General features: G+C 41.7%; 1 protein-coding gene across 2 annotated transcripts in view; it reads left to right on the plus strand.

Annotated features, from left to right (window-relative positions):
• The first annotated feature begins 5 nt into the window (after positions 1-5).
• The window catches only part of TTC3 (tetratricopeptide repeat domain 3), a 75951-nt gene continuing 63299 nt past the window's right edge, over positions 6-12657 (plus strand). The window contains exons 1-3 of one of the 2 annotated variants that reach the window (XM_075197238.1): positions 6-108; positions 4030-4106; positions 5152-5200. In XM_075197238.1, the coding sequence (XP_075053339.1) occupies positions 4038-4106; positions 5152-5200 (118 nt within the window). In that variant the 5' untranslated portion in view covers positions 6-108; positions 4030-4037. The remainder of the gene's footprint in view (positions 109-4029; positions 4107-5151; positions 5201-12657) is intronic. The other variant, XM_075197237.1, reaches the window with a different exon arrangement.

Below are 12657 nucleotides of genomic sequence, written 5' to 3' on the forward strand. Positions count from 1 at the left end.
CGTCATCACATTGCGCTTACTACGTATAGTGCCCTAACGGGGGAGCCCGCAGCTGGATTATACTAAGGGAACAAGAGGAGGTTTGTTCCTCTACTTGTGTCTTCTTAGGTGAGTATGGTGGGGATGAGCTGACTGCGGCCAACGAAGGGTTATAGGGGAATGTAATATATGCTGCTTCATCTATCAGGGGAGTGCTGTGAAATATTGCTCTAAATATCATTATTACAGTCTATGATTGATATGTATTAGACTTTTATACACGGGTAACCAATGCATCATTTATATCGGACAAAGGGTGGTTGTAGTAAAGCAACCTGTTTCCAATGGTCACAAATATTTTATTAGATAACTTCATTCTAAAAGTCTTTATTCTATACTGATCACACCAATAGGCTAAACCTATGTATTGTCACTAGAATTCAAACAGTAAACACAGATACATTGTTTCACAATGTTATACATTGTATCGAAGCATCTTAAGAGTTTCAACTTTCTTTCCGAAGTTAGTAAAATTGTTACATGGACCTAACTTGTCAGCTCTTGTTTATATTTAGTGAATTTTGTTGTAGGTAAACATCTAATGAGCTATGAGTATTTGAGTTCAAAAGCAGAAGTTATTTAACATTGTGTCAGCTATTAAATTTGTATACTTTTTAATCTTCACTTTTTGCATACACAAATGTGGGTTGGGAGGCAGATAACACACAAGTGATTTGGTTGTCTGCTTCTTCTAGATAACTATTACAATTTATTTATGTACAGTGGGAATACTCTGCAGGGCTGTACAGTTGGGTAGAAACCCTGTAATAGAACAAGACTGAGTGTAAGAGCAATTTGGTGAATAAGGTGACATTACACATATTTCATATTAGTCCAGTCAGACTGCAATGGGGGAAAAGTACTTAGTGTGGTGATATATATCAGTGATGGGCGACCCTCTAACCTTCACCCTTAATCTCAGTAATAAGTTATAACAATACTTTTGATCAAATAAATAGACACATATCTGTAATAACACATCAACAGGTATTTTAAACAAATGTTACAATCTAAAACAAACATCTGACAATATCATCATCACCATTTATTTATATAGCACCACTAATTCCGCAGCGCTGTACAGAGAACTCACATCAGTCCCTGCCCCATTGGAACTTAGTCTAAATTCCCTAATATACACACACACTCACACACAGGGAGAGAGGGAGAGACTAGGGTCAATTTAGCAGCCAGTTAACCTACCAGTATGTTTTTGGAGTGTGGGAGGAAACCCACGCAAACACGGGGAGAACATACAAACTCCACACAGATAAGCCCATGGTCGGGAATTGAACTCATGACCCCAGTACTGTGAGGCAGAAGTGCTAACCACTGTGCCCAATAAAACAGGAAGCAGCTGAGGGTCACAGGTGAAGGGAAGTGTGTGAGTCACATATAGGCAGACTCCTCAAGAATACTTGAGGGACATGGAAGTTGAGATTTGAAACAATAATCGGAGTGAAGGTTTGGGTCAGAAGTAATAATTATACATGATATATCAGTGGGGGAGAGAGGTTAAATATTAAGGCTGGGATGAACTCAAGAGAGAGTGATGAACTGATTTGCCAGGGGATTGGGTCCAGTAGACAGGTAGCGGAGTGGGACCAGGAGTGGACAATAGATCATTTGGCTTCATTTGTGGGAGCAATGAAGAGAAGGTGCAGGAAAGGAATTGAGCAGTTTGTTGGATACCAGTTAATATCTGAGCTGCTCCTTTGAAGAACACGAGTTGAGATGGTAGTTTGATGTGTCGGCAAATGATGGTTGAGTAGAGATTAAGATTTATTCATTTGACAGTGTTGAGAACATTTCAACTGGAGTGACGTAGGTATATTAGAGAAAAGCATGAGAAGTGTGAGACTTTCTCCATTGTGGGAGAGTTTTTGAAGGCAGCAAGTGTCTTTAGTGTGTCATGGCTGAGATCATGGTCGAAGCTGAGATGGTAGAGTCACTGGAGCCGCTTGTCCAAAGGCCATTGCTGTAGGCTTGCTGGATCAAGACAGGGTTGTAGAAAGTGGTCAGAGAAGTTGAAAAGTTCTTGGGAAACAATGGAACAGATGTCTTTGTGGGTATGAGGAGGCTTGGTTGAGTTAGAATGCGAAGAGATTAAGGTGGTGGAGGGCAGATTGCAGGTGATCTGGTGCGTTAAAGAAGTGAGAAATCCAAGTCTGGCAAGATAAAAATCAAGGCAGTCGCCAGCACTGTCATTAGAAGAGTCTCCCAACTGGAAGAGGCCAAGATCAGAGATTATAAAGAGAGTAGTTTGGAGGCACAGGGAGAATACAGATAATACGTTGAGATATTGAAATCGCCCAAGATAATGATGTGGAGGTGAGGGGATAAGAAATGAGCCAGAGAAATGTCCAAGGAATTGTTAGATGGGTCCAGGCCAATAATGAATCGCAGCAACACAGAATGGGTTAAAAATCCAATTTGTAGGTACCTTAAAGGATGTGAATGTGAGTAATGGACCATTCGGTAGAACTGTAAATGTGCAGTGTGGGGAAATGACAACTTCACATCCTTGTCTTGCTCCCATGCTGGGATTAGGGGAGGCAGTGGAAGCTACAGCGTTAAAGGGCCACAGATGAGGTAGTGCCGGATTGTATGAGCCATGTATCTATTGTTGGAGGGTTAAGGCCACATTGAAAGCGATCTGAGAGTGATGTGTGTGAGGTTTGCTGGATTTCTGTACTGTTCTGAATCACAATGAAGTCAACGGAACGGCCTGGATATGGCGATATCATCGGCTACTTGAAGTAGGAGGATGGAGCTGTGGAATAGATGAGCGTATGGTTCAAACGGTCTTATTTTGGGCGACATGTTGAGGCTATTTCAATGAAGGAAAGAGTGGAGCAATAGCAGCCATAGGAAAATAATGGCATCTATTCAGACTGCAGTACTCCATAATCGGGGAGACAATCGCTTTCTGTGTATCCAGGTAGCAGCCATTGTCTTTCTCATTGCAGACTTGACTGGCTATATTGACACATTAGAGGTTGGGTGTGTATGGAGAGAACACAAAACTCTCCCCCGACCATTACTTAGTACAAGAGAAGACAAAACATTTACGTATCAATGTACAACAATTAGGAATTTCTAAAAATAAATAAAGATGAATGTAGCATAAGTTTGCAACAGAGGAACATTTAGGGGAGATGACTCTTCTATATTTTAGAGCTGGGAATGATGATGTATTTAATAGTTTCTAGGCAGGGTTTTAGCAGCTGGTTTAATTGCAGGTTTGACAGGTTCAAGAGGATGAACAAACTTCTATGAAGCCCTTGTTTATTTTAGTTTTGTGTTGCACAGTCAGGAACCTGGAATGAGGAGGGAGAGGACAAATACATTGCTCAGCATTTGGGTAGATAAGGAGATTACAGTCACCATTTCCATGCCAGCTTTGCTGATGTTGCCGTTTACTGTTTGAGTTTTTGGTTAATGCTTAATCATTGATGTAGTTAAACGCAGGGCAGTTCTTGCACTTGTTCACTTATATGTTTGATAAACCTGTAAATTATGTTTTATGAAAAAAAAAAAAAAAAAATCATCTAAATGCCCAAAATCAGAATATTGGAAATAAAATAAAATAAAACTTCCGGCACCAATGGCTTATTTACATGTGATCATTTTGAGAGATGTGGCGCCGTAGTGCTGGAATTGCATTAAACACTGTGTGGCAAAACTACCATTATATTGTTAATTGGCGCTAATGGTCACAGTGGCAGCTCTTCTATAAAACAATTGTTAAACAGAAAAGAAAAAGGTTACAGTGATAGTTTCTTAAGCCACCAGCTGCTCTCTGTCCCTCAGCCAATCAACGTTAAAGTAATAAAGTACAGTAAGTGCTATAAGGACCTGTTACTTGTCCGGAGTATTGGTGCAGGCGGTGGGTTTTCTATTAGAGAAGGTCATGTGACATGAATCTTACCATCACAAGCTGTTCAGTATTCTGTGTACTTATACTGCATTGTTCTACCCCTGTTTCAGCCACGGACATGATGGACCCCATGTTTGCAGATATCTCCATGATCTCTACTTATCGTATCCCAGCCAAATGTAGTTGGGTGAGTGAATAGACCTATACTGCTGTCTGTAATCTGTGTAATAGATATCAGAAACGTTATTGCTGTCACATTGATTGTTTACCTATAAACATTGCAAATTTATTCATCTCTATACATCGAATTATGTCCTTTTGTGCGGATAAGTTTGGACATCCCTCTGGCTTCTCTCTTCCATTGTGTATTTGTTCGCTAGACACAGTAATAACATGGCCTTTATGTGTCAGAGAATATATCGAAAGAAAATACTATTTTGTTGTAGCAGTCACTGTCTACTACATAACATTATTTAAAGTATATTTTAAAACCAAGAAAAACGGTCATCAAGGACACAAAAAGGCCACTGATCCCAAACTACATCTGATGGGCAACTGTTGGGTGGTGAAAAGGACGGATGTTGGATGCAGTCGGACAATGACTACACCTGGCGGCACATCCAATCATCTTCCCTCTCTGCCAAGTCCCCTGCACAAGGCACCATTAATTAAATACATTTATTTGTTAGTCCTTTATAAAGCTGCACTACCATATAAAAAAATATTTTACAAAGGCGCCAGACCCCCGGGGGCTGGTCTCTGCAGTCGTTTTTTTCCGAGGCTTTTTCGTACTTCATACAGGCCCGGAAGAAAAGGGCGAGGAGGGGTGGGGAGAGGAGTCGTTTTAAATTGAGGAACGTAATTGATGGTTATGTATTGAACGGCAGCGTGTAGCCGCCGCTGGGGAAGTGATACTGCAGTTTTTACGGATTTAGTCTGACTATAAATTTGCCATAGACTGTAACCAAGATGGAAAAAAAACCGGGAGAACAAAATCAATGTTCTGTGTTTAATATTTGGCTATAAAAATATTTTATTTATTTTTTTCTTTTGATTTTTATTTGATTTTTTTTGGTGCAGTTATTCACACAGTACTATATTTAATCTTTACTGATAAGTCCCTGTGTAATTGCTGTACTGTACTTACTGATTCTATATTTGAGGCGTTTATTAATAGTGTTTGTAATTCTTGCTACATCTAATACAATTCTGTTTTTGCATCTTTATTTCAGGATCATGATTATTTGCTAGAAGCTCCTGTTGAGGTTGGCTTTGCAGAAGGTAATTTCAACTTAAGACTTGAATCCCACATTGGGTAGTTTAGTAGGGGGATGGGGGGGGTAGTTTAAGGGGATTTTTAGGCAAAATGAGAGCATAGACTATTGACCAGAAAGATTCATAGTTTTACAACTTTCTTTATACTTCTTCAGGTTTGTTTTCTTCTCTTTAGCTGACCATTTCAGGATATTATTTCTCTTTTCTTTTATTACTTTAGTTCAAAACCACATGTCTGACATTATCAGACATACTTCATAGCCAGATTTTCCAAATATTGAAAGGATTGAGCATTATTTTCTGTTATGTCAGAGGTACAGGGCTCTAATGCATAAATCTGTCTTGCTGATACTGCTTCCCGTGATAGAATGCAGTACAACCTGCCCTTTCTAGGGGGAAAAAAACAAATTTGCCGGTTTTCCGTCTTCTCTTATGTCCTTATTATAATACTGTATTTGGGGGAAAGACAAACAAAGACAAGTTTTTATAGGAAAAATAGTTTCAGACCAGATGCTCACATTAACAAGCCTATAAATATTGCCACACCTCATGCATAAACATAGTGATTGTTCAAACTCAATAGTGCGCTCCTACCAGTTCAATAAAGGCAAAAAAATAAAAGCCAGTCTCAGCAGTTAAAATTGATTATATATGAGGAGTCTGCTGCTTCTTTCACATAGTCCTCCAAATGGACCTATAAAAACACATAAACCATAAAAGAGGGCAAGACCGCATATAATGTAGTAGATCATAAAATTCTAATAAAATATTTCAAGTAACACTTAAAATCAGATATAGAAAGGGCTTATCTGTTATTGCTGTGTTAGTTTTCATCCCTCACTCAGCAACTTCTCTTAACTTCATCCAGTCTGCTTTTGGGAAGTACCCTCACATCAACCAGACACCAGAGAAACCAAAGATCACTCGTGACATAAGTTCTTATTCTTAATAAGTTAAAGTCTGTACATCCAGATCTGGAAGAAAGCTTGTAGTAGTGTTCCCTCCTCCTTAGATTTTATTCGGGTCCCATACACTTCTGAAGCATTGACAGCTGCGCTGTGGGAAGCTATCCCACGCGTTTCACCTAGGACTTCTTCAGGGTGTGGTCTCCCTTTCTCCAAACGGCCCATCTATAGTACATCATTAATAGCACCAATTACCACACTGTAGGAATTGATTAATGCTAATTGGTCAACTACAACAAATGGTGGTGTGTTTACTTAACTGTATTGGTAACAACCAAAATAATTCCTATCCTACTCATTTAAAATCCACCAATAGCTCGTCCCAATATGAGGCTGAATGAACTACGTATGGTTGAACAAACATTAAGATACACTCACGCCGATAATCTTGGTGGTGATTTTTTGTCATATGTCATTGTAATATCACATGATCTCATGTCGATACATTTGAAGTCCACCATGTTTTTGTAGTCGTAATCAACAATCGTGCACACCATTTTGATCTCTGGTTCATATGTGACGAATGCCACCCTATATTATATATTCCTTTAGATGACACCCGCCATCTTGGCAGTGATTTCCTTACAACATTAAGTCCATACCTCAAAGAGTTGTATAATGTTATGTACTGTATCACTTTTATGTGGACCACCATCTTTATGTAGACCTTATTGTCAATGGTGTTCTGGAGGAGACTATAATTCAATATACTCCTGAACTAAAATTTAGAATTAAAATCCTATAAATAGTAATATGAAATATGGTTTTTACTTTTTAATTATTGCTTTTTAATAACACAAAAACAAACTTTTGTTTATATTGAGGTGGCGCCTGCCATCTTGGCAATGATTTTTAGCGTAATGCTTTAAAAAATAACCACCATATTTATGTGGACCTAATACAACAGCATCGGCCACCATTTTGGTGGAGACAACGTCTACACTTATTGTCAGAAATGTCATCCTACATTTACAAACCAGCTGTTCACATGGTATATCTAACTGTCACGGGCACTAGGAGTCTTTACCCAGGAATCACCAGGTGGTAAGCTTACCAGAGCAATGTAGATGGTAATAGTGTGCTCTGGTAGCAGGGTGATCACGGAACAGGCAATAGTAGATGATGAGATGCTCAGGAAAGTCTATGACTAGCAGCACTGGTAATATGGAGGTAATAATACACGAGGAACTGTATGGACAAGGGCAAGTGGAGGTAGTCAGTGGTCTGCGATAGCAAGTTGTACCACTGCTATAGTGAGGAGGAATGTCCAACAGAAACGAGGAGGTGATGAGAGTCAGCGGTCTGCGGATAGCAAGTGGTACCGCTGTCTGAGTGAAGGAATGGAATCCAAGTGGAGGTATCCGGGAAGTCAGTGGTCTGCGGTAGCAAGTTGTACCACTGCTATGTGAGAGGAATGGAACAGGTGATACCGGAACAGGAATCAGTGGTCTGCCTTCAGCAAGTTGTACCACTGAATATATATGTGAGGAGGTGTACGGGGAGGGACTGCAACACAGGATGTACACGGGCACATTAAACACGATCCACAGTAATATGCACAATATATATAAATGACTGAACAGGTCTGCAAATGTAGGAAGTCTCTGAAGTAATCCAGCACAAGGTAACACAGTCAATGATGGCAAAAGACTCAGCGGATTGCAGACTCCAGAGGAGAACCAACACAGTCCAGCAACATATGCAATACACCAGCACAGTCAATGAGAAGTATGCATACCGTGGTTCAGAAGGCAGTCAGATAGGAGTGCAGTGATACCTGGGCGGCAGGAGGCCGACAGGATGAGAAGTCCCTGGATGTAAGAGGCAGGGGTCTAGTAGGTGCAGCGCACAGGTAAGTAGACCAACCGGGACACGAATCCACAGGAATCAGTAACACATGGAACTGGACTCATGGAGCACCCAGGAGAATGGAGATGATCTAGCAGAGGAGTAGCTGATGAGATACGAATCCAATGCTGACAGGAGGGTAGAGACCAGCGGGAAACAGGAAGGCGTGGAGAGCGGATCAGCAGTAGATGGACGATAGCGCTGGCAGCGGCAGCAGGACTCTGCGGACCCACGGGAGAGATGAGATGAGGCTGACGTGCACAGGAGCAGCGGATAGGAATCAGCTAGCAGTCACGATGATGAACACAGGCGAGTTGCCAGCTGGAGGCTGTAGTGCACGGAGGCAGCAGATAGGAATCAGCTCACAGTCACGATGATGAACACAGGCGAGTTGCCAGCTGGAGACTGTAGTGCACGGAGGCAGCGGATAGGAATCAGCTAGCAGTCACGATGATGAACACAGGCGAGTTGCAAGTTGGAGACTGTAGTGCACGGAGGCAGCGGCTAGGAATCAGCTCACAGACTTGATGATGAACAGGTGAGTGGATGAGGAGAGAAGGCTGTAGTGCACGGAGGCAGCGGATAGGAATCAGCAAACAGTCACTATGGAATATAATAGCGTTGAAGTGGTATAGGAGACTGTAGTGCACGGAGGCAGCGGATAGGAATCAGCAAACAGTCACAATGGAAGATAATAGCGTTGAAGTGGTATAGAAGACTGTAGTGCACGGAGGCAGCGGATAGGAATCAGCTCACAGTCACGATGATACAGTTGATGGTAGAAGTGGTATGGAACCACAGTAGTAGAAGTGGTTTGGAAACCACAGAGGTAGAGGTGGTTTGGAAACCACAGGAATCAGCAGGGCTGAATACACGAGGGAACACCTTCAGAGACTCATGAGGAATGAGACTCCAAGATCAGGCAACGTGGTGTTGACCACAGGTGCTTAATATAGGGAGTGTTGCCTGATCTGCCAATTGAGTTAAAGGGACATACACTGAAGTATAGGAAAGGGCTGCGCATGCGCAGACCCTCAGGATGGAGGACGGCCACGGTTCCTAAATGTCCGGGAAGAGGCACTCACGGTCCGGTGAGTGACACTAACACATTACTTAGCTGAATACTGTGCTGCCCTGTTTATGGTGACCCTATTTCTTATGTGTTACTCCTGTGCCATCTTGTATAAGACTGTTGTGTGTCATGTATGTGTGTCATTTGTGTTAGTCTGCTCCAACCCACACACTGTATATAACAATCACTCAGTACACTGATTGCTGCTACTACAATATATTACGACCTTTGGTCTCTGATTCACCGCCATCTTTCTGGTGACCGTGTTTGGATAATAAAGGCTTGGGCATTGGTGTGTATTGTGTAGGCAGGTCAAACAGAGATGGACTAATGCCAGGCAGGATGAAGTGCAGTGGTAATCATCAGGTAGGGACAGAGGCAGCACTGTACAGAAGAATGTGGAGGCAGATTATTCCAGGGCAGGGTGAAAGAGCAGCAAAGGCAGCACGGACACAGGTCTGCAAATCTCATTATCTTTTAGACAATGCAACTTTTTTCCTGCTGCCTTATGGTGGAAATAAAGCATTTTCTTCTATTTTTTTTTCCTTCCTTTTAAGGTAGCACTAATAGTAGTGGACCAAGTGAATAAAAGCAAAGACACTAGAGGCAAAGGGGAGGAAATATAGAGAGGGGAGATGTCTAGGGAATTTCCATTATTGAAGAAAATCATTTATTTATATAGCGCCACTGACTCCGCAGCGCGGTACAGAGAACTCTCACATCAGTCCCTGCCCCATTGGAGCTTACAATCTAAATTCCCTAACATACACACACAGACAGAGAGAGAGAGACTACGGTCAATTTAATAGCAGCCAATTAACCTACTAGTATGTTTTTGCAGTGTGGGTGGAAACCGGAACACCCGGAGGAAACCCACGCAAACACGGATAAGGCCATGGGCGGGAATTGAACTCATGACCCCAGTGCTGTAAGGCAGAAGTGCTAACCACTGAGCCACCATGCTTCCCACATTTATAGTATAATATGGAGAAAGATATATATTCACATGACTTTGATTTACTTGGTCTCTCTCTGCTAATACAAATTATAATATTTTGTCTTTAAATCACAATCAGTTACATTTTGTTTTATTTACACACTGGTATCTGTAAACTAGAGCATTTGGTTTATTCCTGAGAAGACACAAACATTCTAGCTGGGCCTCGGTCCGAGGTCATGTAGTGTTTGTGATAAGAGAACTCCAGGTTATTCTAATCTTTCATGTTGCGAATCTGTTCCTATCCAAGGTTATTTCTCAGGCATTCAGTCAAAAGGCTAATTGAACCCTTTCATTGTAGAAGGCCGTTCACTGCACGTTCCTCAGCAATCTGTATCCATTATGGTACAATGTGTATTATCAATGAACAAAACTGACTTGGTTTTTACAGTCTGTTATTTCTGAAGGAATGTGGAGTAGTTTTGGCAGAACACCGTGGGGCAGATTCACTTACTGTTGAAGTCCCTCTGCGGGGTGTCTGGGGGTTAGAACCTTTTCTTATTTTTGCTCGTACCTCATAAAGATCCTACAGAACCTTCATTTAAATGAATCGGCCCCAATGTCTGCATTGGAACCCGCTTCCCACTGTCCCTAACCTGGATCTACTATGACCATTCCTGCTGCTGCTGGAAGGGACCTGGCCTGACCGTTGTCAACTCTTATAGGGGCTCCCAGCAGCCGGTAACTTATACAGTAAATTCCTGTTTAATGCTGATTAAAAGAGCATTGCTCCCAGTGTGGATTATACCAGCAGTACCCCTGTATACAGACCCTAATGACACTATGTCCAGGCATCCACCCCAAAATGCAACATTCTGGCACCATTGCTACTGATGGTTAGTGTGCAGGTATTGTGTGTGTATGCGGTGATTGCTGTTACTGTATGGTTAGTACCATCCATGGACACCGCGGCATCGGGTGGAAGATTATGGTGTGGGAGGATGTGGCAACCGCCCAAAGCTTATGGGGGTCCATGGCTCTGGACCCACCTGCCAGTTCATCACCCAACCTCTGCTGGATTATTGAAGGGGAAAAATGGGGCAATAGCTAATATCCTTAGTCCTGATCCACGTGGTCAAACTCCCCTAAGCTGTATGCGCTGTCTAGACAGGACGCAAGCAGCCAGAGCACCGGGGATGATCTTCATCTGTCATAACCATCTGCTGAAAATATTGTGACTCTGCACAGTCCATAGATATCTGCCTACACTACTGGTAGTGAGTGAGTACACACTGCCACATTTGCTCAACATCGTTCCATCGTTGACTGAGATTTTCAGTCAGTTTATAAAATCAAATAAAACGATACGATGAGCAATAAAATGTGTGATGGGCCCGATAATCGGGTGAAAAACCTGTAGTGTGTACCCAGCTTAACATGCTGGTTCTGTCAGCAATTTCTGCAGTTTTTAAACAAATAGGCTCATGTAGCCGTCCCCAGTATGAATATCATGTACAATCAAGATGGGATTGGATCAGATAACAACCAGTGACCCAGCGGACGTCTGCAATGTGGCCTTCCACACCTGGTCATCTTCACAACCTTCATGAATTACATTGATAGATTATACTTATTATGGGCTTGATTCATTAAGGAAAGCAAAGCAGTAACTTTGTATCTTGGCAAAACCATGTTGCATTGGAGCAGCGGGGGGGGGGGGGGGGGGGGGGGGGTTAAATTTAAAATAGGGGGCAGATTTATAGTAGGACATGTTCTAGATCAACTTTGAATTTCAGTGAAAAATAAAAGCAATCAGGTATTTGTGTGCTACATGGAAAAGCAGCCAGTATTTTTGTTACATGCAAAATAATAAAATAATATTCACCCCTTGCATTGCAACATGATGTGTCCAGGAGCGAATTTACGTGTTTATTTTTTTTATTTTATTTTGCTTTGCTTGTCTTAATGATTCAGGCCCTATGTCTAGGCTCAGCTATGTAAATTATCAGATTATATGGTGTTTTTGGGCCGTGCTGAGGATTAGGCACCAGAGGCAACTGCATTGGAAGCAATGAGACCCGGAAGGAAGCTGGCCCAGAACTAAATGCAAATTTCATTGTTTTGCTTCCAAGAATCACTAGGACAAGTGTCTGTAATATGCAAGGGAGATCCCCTAATCTTATTACATGCTATTATAGGATGCTTATGTCAGGAGGACTAGAGGTAGGTGTGTAGTTCAGCATTTTGTCTCAAACGTCTTGTTTCACAACAGACTGACTCATCCAGTGTTGTAGCATAGTAGACTGTATAGTATATAACATTGTATACAGGACAGCACCATATCATCACTGACTGTATATCATATGGCATCACATGACCATTATTAGTGGTACAGGAGGACAGCATATGTCATAGGGCCATATAGTGGCACCAAATATGCAGCATTCAGAGTGCTCTATGACAATTTTATTAAGGCAAATACAAAGCAGTGTGCCCAGCAATCCATTATAATTACACATATAAAAGAAATCTATCCAGATTTAAACAATAAGCTTTAAAACGGCACATCATGAAACCAAACGTCCACCACGACTTGTAACCGCGAACACCACAGACTCGGAAAACACAGCATTAAATAAAG

The sequence above is a fragment of the Mixophyes fleayi genome, chromosome 2, assembly GCF_038048845.1.
Source record: "Mixophyes fleayi isolate aMixFle1 chromosome 2, aMixFle1.hap1, whole genome shotgun sequence".
In the NCBI taxonomy this organism is placed as follows: Eukaryota; Metazoa; Chordata; class Amphibia; order Anura; family Limnodynastidae; genus Mixophyes; species Mixophyes fleayi.